General features: G+C 42.9%; 1 protein-coding gene across 8 annotated transcripts in view; it reads left to right on the top strand.

The window, feature by feature from the left end:
* The window catches only part of MCF2L2 (MCF.2 cell line derived transforming sequence-like 2), a 333832-nt gene that overhangs the window by 52153 nt on the left and 263826 nt on the right, over positions 1-17853 (top strand). For 3 of the 8 annotated variants that reach the window (XM_051983251.1, XM_051983255.1, XM_051983254.1), the window contains exon 1: positions 3638-4476. The exons of 1 other annotated variant lie outside the window; for it this stretch is intronic. In XM_051983251.1, the coding sequence (XP_051839211.1) occupies positions 4383-4476 (94 nt within the window). In that variant the 5' untranslated portion in view covers positions 3638-4382. Of the gene's footprint in view, positions 1-3634; positions 4477-17853 lie in introns of those variants that run through there. 4 more of the 8 variants (XM_051983258.1, XM_051983256.1, XM_051983252.1 and 1 more) reach the window with 3 other exon arrangements.

Here is a 17853-nt window from a genome sequence, read left to right as displayed (position 1 = left end):
CCAGAACTGGACACAACAGGGTTCCAGCAGGGTCTGACCAAGGCAAAGGACAGCAAATCCATAGCTCTAGCCCCTGTGCCCTCTTCAGGTAGCTTAATATTGTCAGTTTCTTTTTATTACTGTATTATACTGAGGACTCATTGTGCTTCTGGTTCGTTACAGCCCCCAGATCTTTTTTAGATGAAGTATTACCTAACTAATCTCTCTCAACTTGCCCTTCTGAAGTTTATCTTTTAACCTTTATACGACTTTATATTTATCCTTATATATGATTATATATTTACATCTATCCAATATATTTATATATCCAATATATTTATCTCTATATATGACTATATATTTATCTCTATCCAATATATTTATATATCCAACATATTTATCCCTATATATGACTATATATTTATCTCTATCCAATTCCACCCTAATAGATTTGGTCTAATAGTTTAGACACTTGAGAGTTTGTTAGTTTTATCCTGATGCTATTTTTCAATGTATTGGCTTTCCCTCTAAGCTTTAAATTACCCCAGAGTTGACAAATGTGTCACTCATATCTCATCAAAGGCAATGAAAAAAAAAAAAAAGGTTAGGCAACTCAGGATGGAAGACAGATCTCTGGAGCACTCCACGAGAGACCTACTTCCAAGTTGTTATCAAGTCATTAATCACATAAAGACATATAGATAAACCAAAGTCATATAAACTATTATTTTCTGTCTTTAAACTATCCATCAACAAGCACTTTCCATGTGTCTAATGTGAGGCACTGAGGAGATAAGGACATGAATAAAATGGTCCTTGACTCCAGGACTTGACATTCCGTAGAGAGAGACAATCTTTATACATGTAGCACCTCCTCTGGGCTCACCCTTGCAGCTGGGATCCACAGAGGGTCGTTTTTTCCCCTTTCTCAGATTCTAGGGGTTGAGATTTCTAATACTTTGCCCATGAGCCTCTCCCCAGTGTGCCTCTTCATATTGATAGATTGATTTCAATTAGCTCTTACAAAAGGATTCTTATTGAGAAAAGACAGGATCTTCAATAGGCTGGAGAGTGAACCATCCTCCTGGGGACAGTAGACTCAGACCTGAAACATAAAGGCATTGTTACTTTCCAGGAATGTATATATATGTCTGTGATATCTATCCATCTCTCTATCATCTATCTGTCCATCTCTCTTTCTCTTCTCTCTCTTCTTTCTTTCCTTTTTTCTTTCTTTCTTTCCTTCTTTCTTTCTTTCTTTCTTCCTTTCTTTCTTTCTTTCTTTCTTTCCTTTTTTCTTTCTTTCTTTCTTTCTTTCTTTCTTTCTTTCTTTCTTTCTTTCTTTCTTTCTTTCTTTCTTTCTTTCTTTTTTCTTTCTTTCTGTCTTTCCTTCCTTCTTTCTTTTTTCTTTCCTTCTTTCTTTCTTTCTTTCTTTCTTCTTCTTCTTCTTCTTCTTCTTCTTCTTCTTCTTCTTCTTCTTCTTCTTCTTCTTCTTCTTCTTCTTCTTCTCCTTCTTCTCCTTCTCTCTCTCTCTCTCTCTCTCTCTCTCTCTCTTCTGACCATTTTCTCTCTTTTTGGACTGGCCATCAACTTTACTTCTGAGTGTGATACAGCTGGTGGGTAAGTCACTTTCTTGCCATTCGAAGTTCTCAACAAACTTTCCATCCTTTTTCCTTACAGTTGGAGAGAGGAGTGACTAAGTGACCATTTGTCAGGGCCATGGGCAGATGGATTCATGCTTCAGCATCTTGCTCTGCTGGCTTCTCTAGATCCCCCTCCTCTGCTTCTTGGCTTCCTCATCCTGTCCCTGTCTCCTCCTCCCCACCCCCAATTCACACTGTTAAAGGAGAGACAAAATAGGGATGGTTTGATTTAACCCAATGAGCATTTATTAAATACATACTGTGTGCTAGGCACTGTACTAGGTACTAAAGATACAAAAATAAAAATGGAACTGTTTTCAAATAATAAAAATTGTCCTCACAGAATGAATCTTCTGTTGACGGAAAATAATCTGTTTACAGATCAGTGTATATGTATTTATATACGATATATTCAGAGTAAATACAAAGCAATTTTGAGCACGGAAGAGGCAACATTAGTAATTTATGGATATCAGGAAAGATCTCTTGTAGGAGGTGATATCCAAGCTGTGTTTTGAGGGAAGCTAGGGATACCACAAGGCAAAGATGGGGAAGGAATGTATTCCAAGCACGAGGGAGCCTTTGCAAGGCATGGAGATTAAAAATGGAATTTCCATTTGGGGAAGAACAAGACCAGTATAAGTGAAATGGGAACTTAATGAGGTAACATGGTCTGAGTCTCAATAGAATAAAGTCATATAGGAACAAGTCCCAAGGAGTACAATGTTGTCTTTATCAAGATTTTCTATCCCTCCTTTCTCTTTCTTCTATCACCATACTGATCACTGATTTTTCTTTTCTCATTCTATAGTGAAGAAAAGGTGGGATTAAGTTCTATCGTGTGTCTCTCCCTTCTGCAGGGCATTCATTCTGCTCAGTATTTTCCAGGGGTGGCCATCCAAGCACCCCTGCAAATGAGCAGCGTCTCACTGTGTGTTTTGCCTTCTTCCCCCAAACCCGGTGTTCCTCTCCAATGAAGACCCATGATCTCTGTTTTACATACAGAGATGTTGCACAGGACAGAATCATTTTCTCCAGCTTCCCATCATCTGTAGGAATGGGCACCAACAGAATTAGAAGGGTCTGGCTCTAGGTCAATGGTACAGTGGAGAAGCACCACTTAAATAGTTCTAGGATTACAAGGGTTAATGGTCATCCCTGTATCCACTGGCTTTCGGTAAACCTTCTCATGGCCCCATTCAACGTTAAAAGAAAAAATTCTAGAGTTTATTATGCATATGCATATATGGAAAAAAGTAGAGAGAATAATTAAATTCAATAGATTAATTACCAGATATTCACTGAACCTCCTTGATAAGATTCTTGGGCCTCCTGCAGATACGCAAAACCCAGACTGAGAACCTCTTCCATAGTGGGTATCATTAAGACTGGATTTCTACTCCCATTTATCACCTATCCCCCAAAACTTGATCTCTCAGTTTTCCATGCCCCAGTTTCTTCAACTGTGGTTTGTGACCCCATATGGGGTCTCATAACTGAATGTGAGCATCATGAAATTGTGACTTATTATCAGTAAATGTTAGATTTGTATACCTATTTTATATACCTATTTACCCAGGATCATGTAAAAATTTCTTGGGCAAAAAGGGGGCAAAAGTTTAAGTGGAAAAAGTTTAAGAAGTTTTGCTCTAGGCAATTCTGAATCCTTAAAGTTAACAGAACATTATAATTAACAGAACTAATTAACATTAGTAGAGGGACATTCTTTCCTAAGGAATTCTCAAAGCCAGTGAAATCACAAGTTCTATGAAATCCTATATAAGGATTATAGAACTTAGGGCCCTAATGGACCTGAGAGGTAATATTACCATTTTATAAAGTCCAGGAAAGGTGACACAAAAAGCTGGGGCTTAGGGGCTATGGGTGAACATAGAGATTTTGTTTTCTCTAAAAAATGATAGAATCATAGATTTAGAACAGGATATCATATAGCCCAACCTTCTCATGTTTTATATTTAAACAGGAAATTGAGGTCCTCACCAAGGTCTTACGTGATAAGTGGCAAAGCTGGAAGAAACTATGCATGTCATGTAGTCTAACCTGTCTCATTTTTTTTTTTTAACAGATAAAGTCAGACTCAGAGAGGTGATTATTTGCCTAAAGTCCCAAAGTAGTAAGCGGGAGAATGGAGCTTTAAAGGCCTGTTTGACTTGAGATTTTGACAACTGGGTTGTCAACATCCTTGGGTACATGTGCAGGGCTGGAGCTCTGGTGGGGCCCCAAATGCTCTGGGAGCTTCTTGGGTAGTAGCTGGGCCCACTTTCAGGTTCATTGAATCTAAACAATATCCCTTTTGTTAAAAAAAAAAAATTCTTTCCAGATTCAGGAAAGGTTAAGAAACTAGCCTGCTGCACCTAGAGACTTAGGGAGGGATAAAATTGAGGGGAATGGGAGCGCCTCAGTTTTTAACCACTCGACCCCCTCCTCCCCCTCCTCTAGGGCTTTTGTTTCTGGCAGGGGAATTGCTCTCCTTCAGTGAGGGTCCCCTTCCTTAGGATCAGAAATACAGAGCTGCCTTCCACCAGCCTCCCTCTTCTCAGCTCGCAGTGAACTCATTCCCACAGAGCCTCCCTGCAGGCGGCGGGCTGGGCTGGGCTGGGCTGGGCAGCCTGCCTACCCGTCTGCCAACCGGGAGGGCACACTCACCACCCTGCTGCCGCTGCTGCTGTTGTCAGTGCCAGTTTGGGGGGAACTCGTGGCTGTCTTTTCACCCCTCTCAGATGCCAAAGTTGCCATGAAATGGTGGCAGCAGCCTGGAGGAGGGATGGGGGAGTGCAGCTGGACCCTTTGAGGGAGCCAGAGGGGCTTCCTTCCCTTGTTCCTGGCCGTAGGGGTAAGTGGACACCTCCAGGAGGGACAGCGACTGCTTGACTTAAATATTGGAAGCTGGTGTCTAAGCTGACATCCTTTTAGCAGAGAGCAAGGGAATGTTCAGTGGCCCCCATCCAGGGGAGGCTGCCAAAAGCTGGGTGTGAGGGGTGTAGGAAACTCCGGGCTGTTTTTTGCCTTAGGCAGGCAGTCTGCTGGGGGTCTGCATGAGATCTCAGCCTAAAGTTATAATATGTGATGGGGGTGAGGGCTGGGGGCTCTCCAGATGCGGAGTAAACAGCTGGAAAGATGTAGAACCGGTTTGGACAGGATTTTCACTGGACTGTCTGGGCTAGTTTCTTGGGGCCAACGAGAGAGTGGTCTAGCACATAGTCGCAGATTGTCTCGGCTGCTGTTTTACAGGGGGTCTGCCGGAGGGCTCTGTCCTCCAAAAGGAACCCGGCTGTCTCACTGGGACAAATGTAAAGACACAAAATTGAGCAAGGGCCTGTTTTGAATGCAGTCGGGATTGCTGTACAGTGAGAAGGAAATTATTCCCTTACGGTTCCCATCTCCGAGCCTCAGTTTCCTGTTTTGTAAAATATGGTGGTCAGACTAAGGTCCCTTCCGGTTCTGTTCCTATGAACTATCTTGACCAAGCCATTTCCCTACCCTGTGCCTCAGTTTCTTCCCCTGTAAAACGTGGAAACTGGATTAGAGAGGCTCTGAGGTCCCTTGTAAGCTCTAAGTCCGTGACCTTCGGACCGTAAGATCTGAGAGAAGGATGGCGGTGATTTTCCCCATTACTCCAAGTGGGTCTGAAGGCATCGGAAGGCACTGCCAGGCCCTGAAAGCCCGGCTAATATTTCCGGAACCACTGTCCTTCCGAACTACTGGAGAGGGCTGCAGAAGCCCGGCGGGCTCTCCTACTGGATGGAGTCCCAGTGGCCGGCTCGGGCGCCGGTCCAAGCCCGCAGCCCGAGAGGCTCACGTAGCACTCCCCGAGCCTTCCCTTCGGGGGAGCGTCGGCCCTCCCGCCCCGGGGAAACGCACTGCCGCATCTGCCGGCGTGGAAAACCTCCGGACCGAAAGCGCAGGCTAGTGTATGATTCCGTCGCCGGATTCTGTGTTCTTGGTGAGCGGGCGGCTGGGGCTGGCAGGGTCCTGGGGAGGGGGAGGGATCCAGTATAAGGTTGGGGGGGGCGGGGAGCAGCCGGACAGCTCCGATGCCAGGGTGTGGGACTGGACAGGATGTGGTTCTCCCCCTCGGTCCCCCTCCTCCCCCATCCATCGGGAGCCGTGGCTGGGGGTGCATTTCATTTATCCAGGGCATGGAGGCTCAACGCAGCAGAGGTCTGAGCCCCGGGAGGAGTGATCCGCTTGGAAAAAGTGACCTGTACTTTCCCTTCTAAACGGGAGGCCTTTGCAGCTGCCTTGGGGATAGGCTGGGCCCCAGGCAGGACTAGGGCTCGGGCACAGGGGGGGGGCACTGGGGTTCAGCAAGGAGAAAGTGCCCAGTGTTTGAAATAGGAAGAAAGGGAGAGAAGGAAGGAGGGAGGAAATAGGGAAGAGAGAAAGAAAAAGGAAGAAAGGAAGGAAGCAAGGAAGGAAGGAGATAGGGAAGCAAGCAAGCAAGAAAGAAAGAAGAAAGGAAGAAAGAAAGAAAGAAAAAAAGAAAGAAGAAAGAAAAAGGAAGAAAGAAAGAAAGAAAAAGGAAGAAAGGAAGAAAGAAAGAAAGAAAGAAAGAAAAAAGTAGAGAGGGAAGGGAGGAAGGAAGAGGGAAGGGAGGAAGAAAGAGGGAAGGGAAGGAAAGGGGAGGAAGGAGGGAGAGAAAGAAGGAGGGAAGGAGGTAGGAAAGAAAGAAAGAAAGAAAGAGAAAGTAAGGGAGGAAAGAGAAAAAATAAAGAAGGAAATAAGGGAGGGAAGGGAGGAAGGAAGGGAGGAAAGACAGGAAGAAAGAAGGGAGGGAAGGGAGGAAGGAAGAGAGAAGGGATGAAGGAAAGGAGAGAGCAAGGAAGGGAGGGAGGAAGGGAAGAAGGAAGGAAGGAAAGAAGAAGAAAGGAAGAGAAGGAGGGAGAGAGGAAGGAAGAAAGGAGAATGAGGCAGAAAGAATGATCTTGTTTCCATCTGGCCCTACCTAGATCATTAAGCATGACAGGATTTTAAGTTGGAAGGACCTTTGGCATCATCTAGTCCAGTCCCCTCATTTCACGAGTGAGAAATTGAGGCCCAAGAGGTAAATGATCTGCCTGTGGTCACCCAGGTAGTGAGGGATAGAGACACAATCTGAACCCAGGTCTTTCTGACAGTGAATCCAGGACTCACTCTACTACCCCACCTGCCTCCAAACCAATGACAGGAGCCTGTGAAAACCCTGAAGTGCGATAGAAATAACCATAAATTATAATTACATAATCAGAAGCTGAAGTAAAATCCCTAGAGTTAGCCTTGGAGCAAAGAGGTCCTGGGTTCAAGAAGGACCTCGGACGTACACTGAGTACATCACTCTGGGCAGTCAGTCAGGGAGCACTTTTTAAGTGGGGAGTGCATGCTGGGGGTTGTACTGAGCACTGTGGATACAAAGGTAGGCAAAGGGCTTACAGCCCCCTGCGGGGCACTGAGCTGGGACACAGAAGGAGGAAGAGGATGGTTTCCCTGGTAAGTACCTGGAAGTACTTACTTATATTGGAAAGATAGGGAGCGACCTGGCCATGAGGGGCTTTCAATGCCAAATAGAGGATTTTGTATTTGATTCTGGGTGACTGGGAGACGCTGAGTGACATAGATCTAGGCTTTAGGAAGAGCCTTTGGCAGCTCTGAGTGGGAGACACTTAGGTCCTTATCAGTGCCTCCAAGCCAGCCCCTCCTTGTAGAGGGGAAGCCGATCTGCCTTGGCAGAGGGAATTCCCTCATTGAGAGTCCCTCCGGCCAAGCCAACCATCCGTCCAGTTTCGATTCCCTCTGAGCCTGGCAGGTCTGAGATGGTCCTGCAGGAATCGCCACCTATTGTAGACGAGAAATTGGGCTTGACAAGGGTGCCCACTGTGACCCAGCTAGTAAGTCCCGGAGGCTACTTCAGACCCAGGACTCTTGGCCCTCAGGTTGGGAGCTCCTTCCCCACCACCACGTTGCCTGCCGGCCCTCTCCAGGTGACCAGTCCAGGGAAAGGCTGCCTTGGACCGGCCGCCTCTTTAACGAGGTAGCCCGGCACTGCAGGCTGCCTTGGGCTGGTTTTCAGAAAACCACCTGGCGTCGGATCGGGGCTGTGGCCGAGACCTGGCCCGTCTAGAAGAGATGCCTTTGGGTTTGTCCAATTTCTTGCATCATGAGCCCCCGATCCTGGTACAACAAAGTCAAAGGACATGGGAGGGGAAGGGATGGAGACGAAGCACAAGGGCTACAAGGCTCACTGTCCCTTTTTCTATGGGGAGAATGTGTCTGGATAGTCAGGGCAGTGTCAGGATGCTCCTTGATCAGTTTGGTTTCCCCAGTCAACTTAAAGAGAATACAGGCATCTGAGGGGTTACCTCCCTGGAAAAGGGGGTAGGCCCACTGGTCCATACACAGAAGCAGTAGGGCTGCCTCCAGGATGATTGCTTGGCTGGGACTCAGGAGAACTGACTCCTCCCTGTCTATAAACATGATAAGTCAGCTTAGGCTCTTTCGGATTTCCTTTTAATTTTCCTTTAGTAGAAGATGGTCTAGCAGGGGTCCTCAAACTACGGCCCACGGGCCAGATGCGGCAGCTGAGGACGTTTATCCCCCTCACCCAGGGCTATGAAGTTTATTTAAAGGCACACAAAACAAAGACTATAGTCCAGCCCTCCAACAGTCTGAGGGACAGTGAACTGGCCCCCTATTTAAAAAGTTTGAGGACCTATTCCATAGTAGAAGAACCAGATAAGTGCCTGGTGACTCTCTTCACTCTAGGTCCTGGACACAGCTCCTTCAACAGATAAATGAATTGGCAAGTGGCTTTGGAGGAGAGGCCCTAAGAGTAGACTTGCCCGGGTACAGAGATGCAGCGGTTAGGGGATGGAAGAGTTTCTTGCAAATGCAGCCACTTGCTCTAAGAGGGGAGAAGAGGATTTGTGGTTTTTTCATGAGTGAGCAAAAGTCCTGAGAGGGTTTGGATCCTGAAGGTTGAAAATCTCTTCAGTGGTATGAGAGAAGGGTCATAATAAAGGGAGAACAGGCGAGAGACTGGGCATTTGTCAACCACTATTTTGAGCATGAGCTGCCCAGACAGTCAAAGTTCAGGGGAAGAATGACTCACAAAGTATCTTCCCTTTCTGGGACACTCTAAACCACAGGATGATGTGAATTTTGGTCAGGGAATGGGACTCTCCAGGATATTGAGGGAATAAGAAACCAACCATTATGTCAAAGGTGGGAAACCTGGAAGAAACCACACATTTATTTACCTTCTTGGGAAGGGCAAGAGGAAGAACTGCTGAGATAGTCAAATGTTTTATTTCTTCCTATTTAAGGGCTCTAATAAGGCTTTTGTATCTTCTGTTGAGTGAGAAGTCCCCCCATACCCAGAGCAGAGTTATTACTTGAATGATTATACTGGGGACCCTGATATCTGTCTTTGGGTAAATCTAAGCATTAGCTGTTCTACCTCGACTCTAGTACAACATTTTCTTGGTCAGCATCTAATCCAGTCTGTGTGAGCCCTGAGCCTTAGGGAGACCTGAACATGAATTACAAATTGAAAATAATTCACCAGGGACCACCCATCATTTTGAAGGAATAGACTAGTCATCTTTCCTGGGAGAACTCTCACATTGCAGTTATAGTGATTATAGGTAGATTTGTCAACATTGTAAACACTGGTGCCTTTGTGTCGAAATGGCCAGGCTTTTGTAACTCTGTGGTAATTCTCCCAGAGAGAGATGCTAACACTCATCCAAGGGGAATAGATTCCTAGACTGCCATGGGAATGCTGAACTTTTAACTTCAGAGACATTTTCAGATACTTATCCCAAATGAAACATCCAGTCCTTTGAAGTTGATTGTAGTCAGGGGAATCGTGGGATGAAGAACTGGGCAACATTCTTGAACTGGATGTGGTAACTTAAGTGTTCCCATCTTCCCCCTTTGATAATAAAATTGCAATCTTTTTTGTAAGAATAATTGATCAAATTCAATTCAGTAATTCAGAAAGCATTGCCCACTGCATCCCAGGCACTGGATACACACAAGCAAAAATGAAAATAGTCTGATCTATTGGAGATAGTTTAGGGAGAACAGCAGCTCACCCAAACTTGTACAGAATAATTGGAACAAAATAATGGAAGTGGGTGGGGGAAGAAAGCACAATTGGGGAGATCAAAAAATCCTCATGGATGAACAAATTAGTTCCATTTATTCAATAATGAAGAGAACCAGCTACACTCAGTGAAAGAACTATGGGAAATGAGTATGAACCACAACATAGCATTTCTACTCCCTTTGTTTTTATCCGCTTGCATTTTTGATTTCCTCCTCAGGTTATTTTTACTTTATTTCTAAGTCCAATTTTTCTTGTGCAGCAAAATAACTGTTTGGACATGTATACATATATTGTAGTTAACATATACTTTAACATATTTAACATGTGTTGGTCTGCCTGCCATCTAGGGAAAGGGAAGGGGGAAGGAGGGGAAAAGTTGGAACAGAAGGGTCAGAATTTGCAAGAGTCAATGCTGAAAAATTACCCATGCATGTATCTTGTAAATAAAAAGCTATAATAAAAAAAAATTTAAAATCCGCATGGAGAAGGTAGTGGGTGAGTTGGAGCTGTGTTTGGAGCTTTGAATGGAGGGGAGAGGCTGAGGATTTCAAAGGTGAGAGATGGAATTCTAATTATGACAAACAGGTCAGTGTGACTGGAACTCAAAAGATTTTCAAGAAGGGTATTAAGGAATAAGGATGGAAAGTTAGGTCAGGGTCCAATGGTTCAATTGTTAAGAGTTTTAAATTCTGGAAAGAATGCTCTAAGAAGCTACTTAAGCAAAGGAGTGAAATGGTTTGAGCTGTTCCTTTCTCCCAGATTATAAGAAAGAGGTGGAGTACTGAGCCATAGGTATGGAATGAAGTGTATATTTTTAGACAAGGCCAATATGTTGGTTTATTAGGCTTAACTGTATTTTGTTATGAGGGAGGATTCTAAAGTGGGGGAAAAGGGTCATTAGCAAGTTTGTTTTTAAGTTTCAATTCAACATTTATTTAAAAAAAAAAAGAAAGATAACTTTTCTCTCCCTCAAAATTGGAACTCTCTACTCCTCTTCTATTCCTGCAATCCATTTAGCATTCAACTTAAGGTATAAGATTATTTCAATTAAGTCTTTGCAGACAAACTTGGGATACTAGAAGAAATGTCATCACCATCATCATCATTACTGATGTCCCTTGTTCTAATTCTTCCCCTTAAAATTGGAACTCTCCACTCTTCTATTCCTGCAATCCATTTAGCATTCAACTTAAGGTATAAGATTATTTCAATTAAGTCTTTTCAGACAAACTAGGGATACCAGAAGAAATTTCATCATCATCATCATCATCATCATTATTACTGATATCCCTTGTTCTAAATCAAGTTTAAAATTTTAAATCTACAATAAAAATGAGAGGATAATTGACTAACTGTTATTTCAATGGGAGCATTACAGGCAGCCCAAGAAATTCTCTCTGACCATGGGCTATTTTCTTAGGGAAATAGTAGGTCAATATTTTTAAGACCTGGAAGATAAATGCTCACAAGTGGACAAAAAACAGCTCTGCCCCAGAGAGCCTTAACAGGGATGCTTTGATCTGGGGTTTCTTAGGGAACGCCTTCCTCAACATAGTTATTTCCAGTCATTTCCTGATTGGAATTGAGATGGAAATGCTGCCAGCAGAAACTCTTTATTGCGATTTCCTGATTTTTTATTTTTTATTTTCTTTACAAAAATCAGGAAATGCCAAAAGATTAAGTATAAAAACAATCACAAGCTCAATATCAGATTATTAGAACTGACACACTGGGGCAGACTTAGACACTAGACATCTAGAGACATTCGTCTACCTCTGTCAGTAGGACCAAGTGGTGAGATGCTGTCTGGCTCTGGAGTCAGAGAATGTGTTTGAAACCTGCTCTCTCAACTGGGGTCTGCGAGACTTTCTGCCGGTCACTTCCCTTCTGATAGGCTCCTGGCCACGGTCCACTCTCTTATTACCTCTACCCCGCTGGGAACTGGGACTCCACCTCAGACTCCCCCCCTCCACACTCTCCACTCCTTCCCCCATCCCTGCCTGGTTCCCATAAATTGGAGCTGATGGTTTTACCTTGCCATAGTAATTTCTTAATTAATAAACAATAAACTCATTTCTCTCTCTCTCTCTCTCTCTCTCTCTCTCTCTCTCTCTCTCTCTCTCTCTCTCTCTCTCTCCCTCCCTCTCTTTTCTCTCTCCCTCTCTCTCTCCCTCTCTCCCTCCCCCCACCTGTTACTGTCTCTCTCCTCTCTGTATCTGTCTCTGAGTCTGTCTATGTCTCTGTCTCTCTTCTCTCTCTCTGTATCTTTGTCTCTGTGTCTATCAGTCTGTCTCTATTTCCCCTCCATTTTCCTCAGCTATAAAATGAGGGCATTTCACTAGCTGATTTCCTAGGTCCCTTTCAGCTCCAACTTTTCTGTGCTCTTTGGGACTTTCTTGCCCTGTGGCTCATATTAAGTTTGGAGCCAGAAGGTATCATGGCAACTAAGTGCTCCCTATGTTAAGTTCTGGGGATATAAAGGGAAGCAAGAGAGGAGAGGGTCCTCAGGCTGCTTTAATAAAGCTCTCAGAAGCGTCGGCTTGGCCAATGAAGCGAAGGTGCCTTTATTCAGTTCATTTTAACTCACCAAAGCAAACTCATTAGACCTACCAGGAGTCACTCAGGGGCTTGAGAAGAGCAAGGATATGTCCTGATCCCATCATCAGACAGACAGCCAGGGGAGATAATCTCGAGTCCATAACAGGAGAACGACATCCATGACCCAGTGAGAACCAGCTGTTCTGCTGGAGTCAGAAAGACCTGAGTTCAAGTCCAAACACTAACTAGCCGTTAGTGCTAGTCCCTGGGCTAGCATTCAACCTCATCTGGAAAATGGGGGTGAGCCCCCCCTGCCAGGGTTGTTCTGAGAGTCAACTGAGATAATCGAAAAACACTAAGTGCAGTAAGCTTAAAAGGCAAGAGACTTTTAATCAGATACGAAAGAACACCATTAATTTTTAAGATACAGCTTAGAAAGCTGCTTGGTTCTCTTCCCCAGACCATGGATGACCATTTCCTCAGGTTCTGCCTCTTTGTGCCCATAATCCCAGCTGGGCAGCTCTTGCTATGTGTGAATCCCTGCCCATGCCTCCCCCTGTAAACCCTGAGAGAGGGAAAAAAAATGACTGAATACCTGGAAAAGCCCAGAGACTCTGAGACTCGATCCCCCTGCTACTGCTGAGAAGGCAGTTTTGGCCAGGTGCCCCGCTGCCTTTCATTTTATATTATCTAAAATGGACTTACCCTCTGGGAGGCAATCAGGGATATTCATCAGGCCACGAGGAGCTGAGCCTCTTTCCTTTAAGTCATGAGATATGGTGAGAATTATGTCATTTTGACATGAGGCCCTTTCGCTCTTGACAAGTGGGAAAAGGTAGAAAGCACTCTTACTCTGCAGCTGTTTCTAGCCATCATGGTTATTCCATTTTCTCGGTTTTTAAATTATTTTTTGGAAATGTGGGCGTTAGGAAAGTCACCTGTGAAATCCATCACAATCCACTTCAAGATTCCTGGATTACAGTTCCTTGCTCCCTGGATTGCAGCTTTAGATTCTAGGGCAGTCTGGACAAAATATAGGCCCAAATTGATGGAGAAGTGATGATTTCTGGCATGAGTTAGAAGTGCGGGATGGATGGAACACTAGCCAACTCGATCTAAAATTTGGGGGATTCATGTTCTGGACAAGTGGAGAAGAATATTCCTCAGATTCCCCTCTTTCTAGAGAAACATATGGTAAAAATGGCATGGGCAAAAGTCAAGTGTAAGCATTTTTTGGTTAGGATTAACAATTGGTAAATAACAGGAGATTATATATACATGAGATAATGCATAATCTTTTAAAATTTCCTTTTGTCTGCTTTCCTGTTTTGCACTTTTTTTAGATATTTAAGTTTAAACTTATATTAGAAAAAAAGAAAAAGAAAGGAAAAACTCCACATATATTCCCACAGGACTTGATGGCTTACAGGAGAAAGAACAGCAAGGTAGTTTACAGTCTTAAGGAGAGACCATTAGATTTGCTGTTAGAAAGGCTTGAGTTCAAGTCCAGCCTCAAATATGTCCTAGCTGTGTGACTTTGAGTGAGTCACTTAAACCCATTTGTTTCAGTTTCCTCATCTATAAAAAGAACTATAGAAAATAAAGATAAATCACTCCAATATTTTTGCCAAGACCATCCCAAATGGGACATGAAGAGTCAGACATGACTAAAAAACTACCAAAAAACAACCGTAAGGATTGTGAAAGACCTTTAGGTTGTTGTTTGCTTGCAGGTGTATTTCCTGCTCTTTCAGAGATGGTTACAGTGCAATTCAGCAAGCACTTTGGGGTCCCTGTTTTGTGACCTATTAAGGTTGCTTGGTGACCTGGGGGACAGTCTCCCTGATAGAATGGAAGCTCTTAGGGCAGGGACTATTTCTTGCCTTCCTTTATATCCCCTTAGCAGAGTACTTGGTATATAAAAAGTGCTTAATAAATGCATGTTGATTGATTGACTTGCCCAGGATGCCAGTCAGGATTTGAATCCAAGGCTCTGTCTTTTAACTCCTAAGTCGCTCACTCTATTATACCATGAGATTAAGTTTCTTTTCTGAGTCTAAATATTGACTAATAGCCTTCCTGTGTACCCATAATTTTTTGGAGATGGTACATAACATAGCTTTTGGTCACTGGCCTAATTATTGGATGAGTGCATCCATGTTTCACAGACTTAGGGAGGGAAAATGGAAGGATGTGCAGTTAGCAACTGCCCTCAGGCTCTCCAGTAAGTGTGCACAGGACACTGGGTCCATTTTGCAGTCCAGGGATTTTGTGAAGTTGGTACTGAGAAACCTGAGGGACGGAGAGAAGAAAAGATGGGGAAGAATTCCTCAGGGGGAAGATGGAGAAATTCTTTTAACATCTCCGTTTCTGTTCCATATTATTCCCTTCTTGAACATTTCCTTTCACTCAGAACAAAGTACTCAGCCTGCCCTACCCCCACGCCACTAGATATTTGACAAGAGTATTTAAAATGACAGATCTATAATAATCCTCCCACAGTCAGGAAAATCCATTAGTAACATCTAATCCCTTCACTAGAGCTCCAGAAAGTAGACATTGTTTTGGCCACAGCTACAGAAGTATCCATGTTTGGTCCCCAGGGAGAACAAGCCATTGATTAGTCTCATTCATGCCAGTATTTTCACGGTCACCTAGAAAACTTGATTCTCTCCATAATCTGTAATCCAGGAATAGGGAATCTGATATAAATGGGGTCCTTTTTGGGTTTGGTTATTTATTTTCTTCTCTTTCTTCTAATGAAGACTTCTTTTATTTATCATGTTTTTAATCTAATGATTAGCACCCCATGATATCCTTGGTTCTCTTCGGATAAACAACAATTTAGCTGGTTAATGAGCACAGGAGGACTTTTAAAAAATGACACTATATGTTAGCAAAGTGAGTTTCCATATTATGTAATTTAGTTAAATTATGTAAGAGCACCTTATATCATAGTAACGGATTTCAGTGAAGATAATCAGAGTGTGTCAGAATTATGACACGGAAGCTAAAGAAACTAAGTCGATTTTAAACTGCATTAATAAATGAATGAATGAAAAAGCAATTATTAAGTGCTTACTATATGTAGAGCACTGTACTTAATTGGAAATACAGAAACAAAAGTGAAGATGGTCCTTGCATTCTAATGGAGAAGACGCTATAGATAGATAGATGACACATAGAGATAGATATAAATAGATAGATGATAGATCTATGATCTATCATAGATGTTAGAGAAATAGAGATGGATATAAATAGATGATAGCTAGATGATAGATAGAAAAATGGGTGGGCCAAAAGGGGATGTATTTGTTAGAAATACACTCTTGACACTGAAAATCAAATATCAAGTCCTTCAGATCATGGGATGAGAGGCAGAGGGCTCAGAAACATGGAGGTGAGAGACTCACTGTGTCTTCCCCTGGAGTACTGTGCTCAGTTCTGGATGCCACATTTTAGAAATGGTTCTTTGTCCAGAGGAAGGTGACCAAGGAAGCGTTTTGTCAATGCTGGAAGACAGGAGACTTTCTCTATAGACCTACTTCTGCTTCCCTCTGGTTGTTTGACATTTAGTAGCTGCTTCTCTGTAAAATGACCAGGTTTGACTGGATAATCTCTAAGATCTCTCCACCTTAAGATGTGTATGAGTAGTTGCTTGTAGAATGTAAACTAATAGAAGATTTCTGTGTTATGTTCCAAGAATAATCATGCTCCTTGACCCCAAATTCTCTTGTTGGGAATAACACCTGAAGGTGTTAGAAAAACAAACCCAAAAAAGTCATCTTTTCAGAATTTTCTTTTAACAACAGCAGCATTTGTGGTTGCAAACAAAACTGGGAACAGCATAAACATCCCAACAGTAGGGGGATGGTTAAATGAGCTGTGAGACAGTGGCTTAATGTGATTTGCTGGGCGATCAAGATGGCCCAGAATAAGGAATACAAAGAAACTCGTAAATATTTTTATGAAATAATGCAAAGAAAAAAATGCAAAACCAGAAGAGAGTACCACTAATTGATACATCTAGATAGTGCTGTGGTGGATAGAGCTGGACCTGAGTTCAAATGTGGCCTCAGACACTTACTAGCTATGTGACCCTGGCCAAGTCACTTAACTCTTTTTGCCTCAGTTTCCTCATATGTAAAATGAACTGAAGAAGGAAATAGCAAAGCACCCCAATATTTCTGCCAAGAAATCCCCAAATGAGGTCACAAAGAATCAGATGCAGCTGAAAACAATTGAACCACAATTACTTAAAAGGTAAATATAGATAGGGATCTACAAGAAAACCCCATTGGACAGTATAATCTGGGGTCATTTAGAGTCAGATATGACAGAACAACCACATACAGGAGACAAAAAAGCAGCATCTCAGAAAAATGCGGGTTCAAATCCTACCTCTGACTCTTAGTGATAGGATGGGACAGGGAGACTAAGAAATCTAATGGAGGTGTAGAGAAAGTTATGGAAGTTTTTAACTGAAAGGCAATGTGGCTTTGAACAATAGATTTTTGTTTTGTTTTGTTTTTTCTTCCTTCCTTCCTTCCTTCCTTCCTTCCTTCCTTCCTTCCTTCCTTCCTTCCTTCCTTCCTTCCTTTCTCTTTTTTCTTTCTCTCTCTCTCTCTCTCTCTCTCTCTCTCTCTTCTCTCTCTCTCTCTTTCTTTCTTCTTCTTTCTTTCCTTCCTTCTTCCTTCCTTCTTCTTCTTCCTTCTTTCTTCTTCCTTCCTTCTTCCTTCCTTCCTCCTTCCTTCCTTCCTTCTTTCTTCTTCTTTCTTTCTTTCTTCTTCCTTCCTTCTTCCTTCCTTCCTTCTTCCTTCCTTCCTTCCTTCCTTCCTTCCTTCCTTCCTTCCTTCCTTTCTTTCTTTCTTTCTTTCTTTCTTTCTTTCTTTCTTTCTTTCTTTCTTTCTTTCTTTCTTTCTTTCTTTCTTTCTTTCTTAACTTTTTATTGACAGAACCCATGCCAGGGTAATTTTTTACAACATTATCCCTTGCACTCACTTCTGTTCTGATTTTTCCCCTCCCTCCCTTCACCCCCTCCCCCAGATGGCAAGCAATCCTATACATATTAAATAGTGAACAATAGATTGTTGACTGACTACATGTAGACTTTGTCAAGGCATTTGATTTCTCTAGATCTTCGTTTCTTCTCCCATATACTGAATGGCATTGAACTAGATAACTTATTGAACTTTCCCAATTCTAAAGCTTTTATCCTAAAACATTTGTTTATTTAGCTGTAAGTTGAAAGCAAATTGGATTGGTCGATGTTTAATGAGAAGTTTATAATAACTTGTAGGCAGTCGCTGTGTCCATCACTGCTATCTCTCCTCTGTATTGTAGCTAAATTCCTTGAGAAGACTTCATACTATAGGTGTGTCCCATTCCTTCCCTCTCTCTACAATCTGACTTCCAACCTCATCTTTCAATCAAAACTTTTGTTCAGTAGTGTCCCACTTTCTGTGTTCCCAAATGGGGTTCCCATTTCTCGGATCAAATATAAAACCCTCTGTTGTTCAGCCTTTCATAAACAGCTTCCCAGTCCATCTTTCAAGTCTTCTTGTACTTTATACTCCTCCATCTCCC

The sequence above is a fragment of the Antechinus flavipes genome, chromosome 3 (assembly GCF_016432865.1).
Source record: "Antechinus flavipes isolate AdamAnt ecotype Samford, QLD, Australia chromosome 3, AdamAnt_v2, whole genome shotgun sequence".
In the NCBI taxonomy this organism is placed as follows: domain Eukaryota; kingdom Metazoa; phylum Chordata; class Mammalia; order Dasyuromorphia; family Dasyuridae; genus Antechinus; species Antechinus flavipes.
The sequence above is the reverse complement of the archived record's forward strand: the minus strand, read 5'-3'. Positions and strand labels throughout refer to the sequence as shown.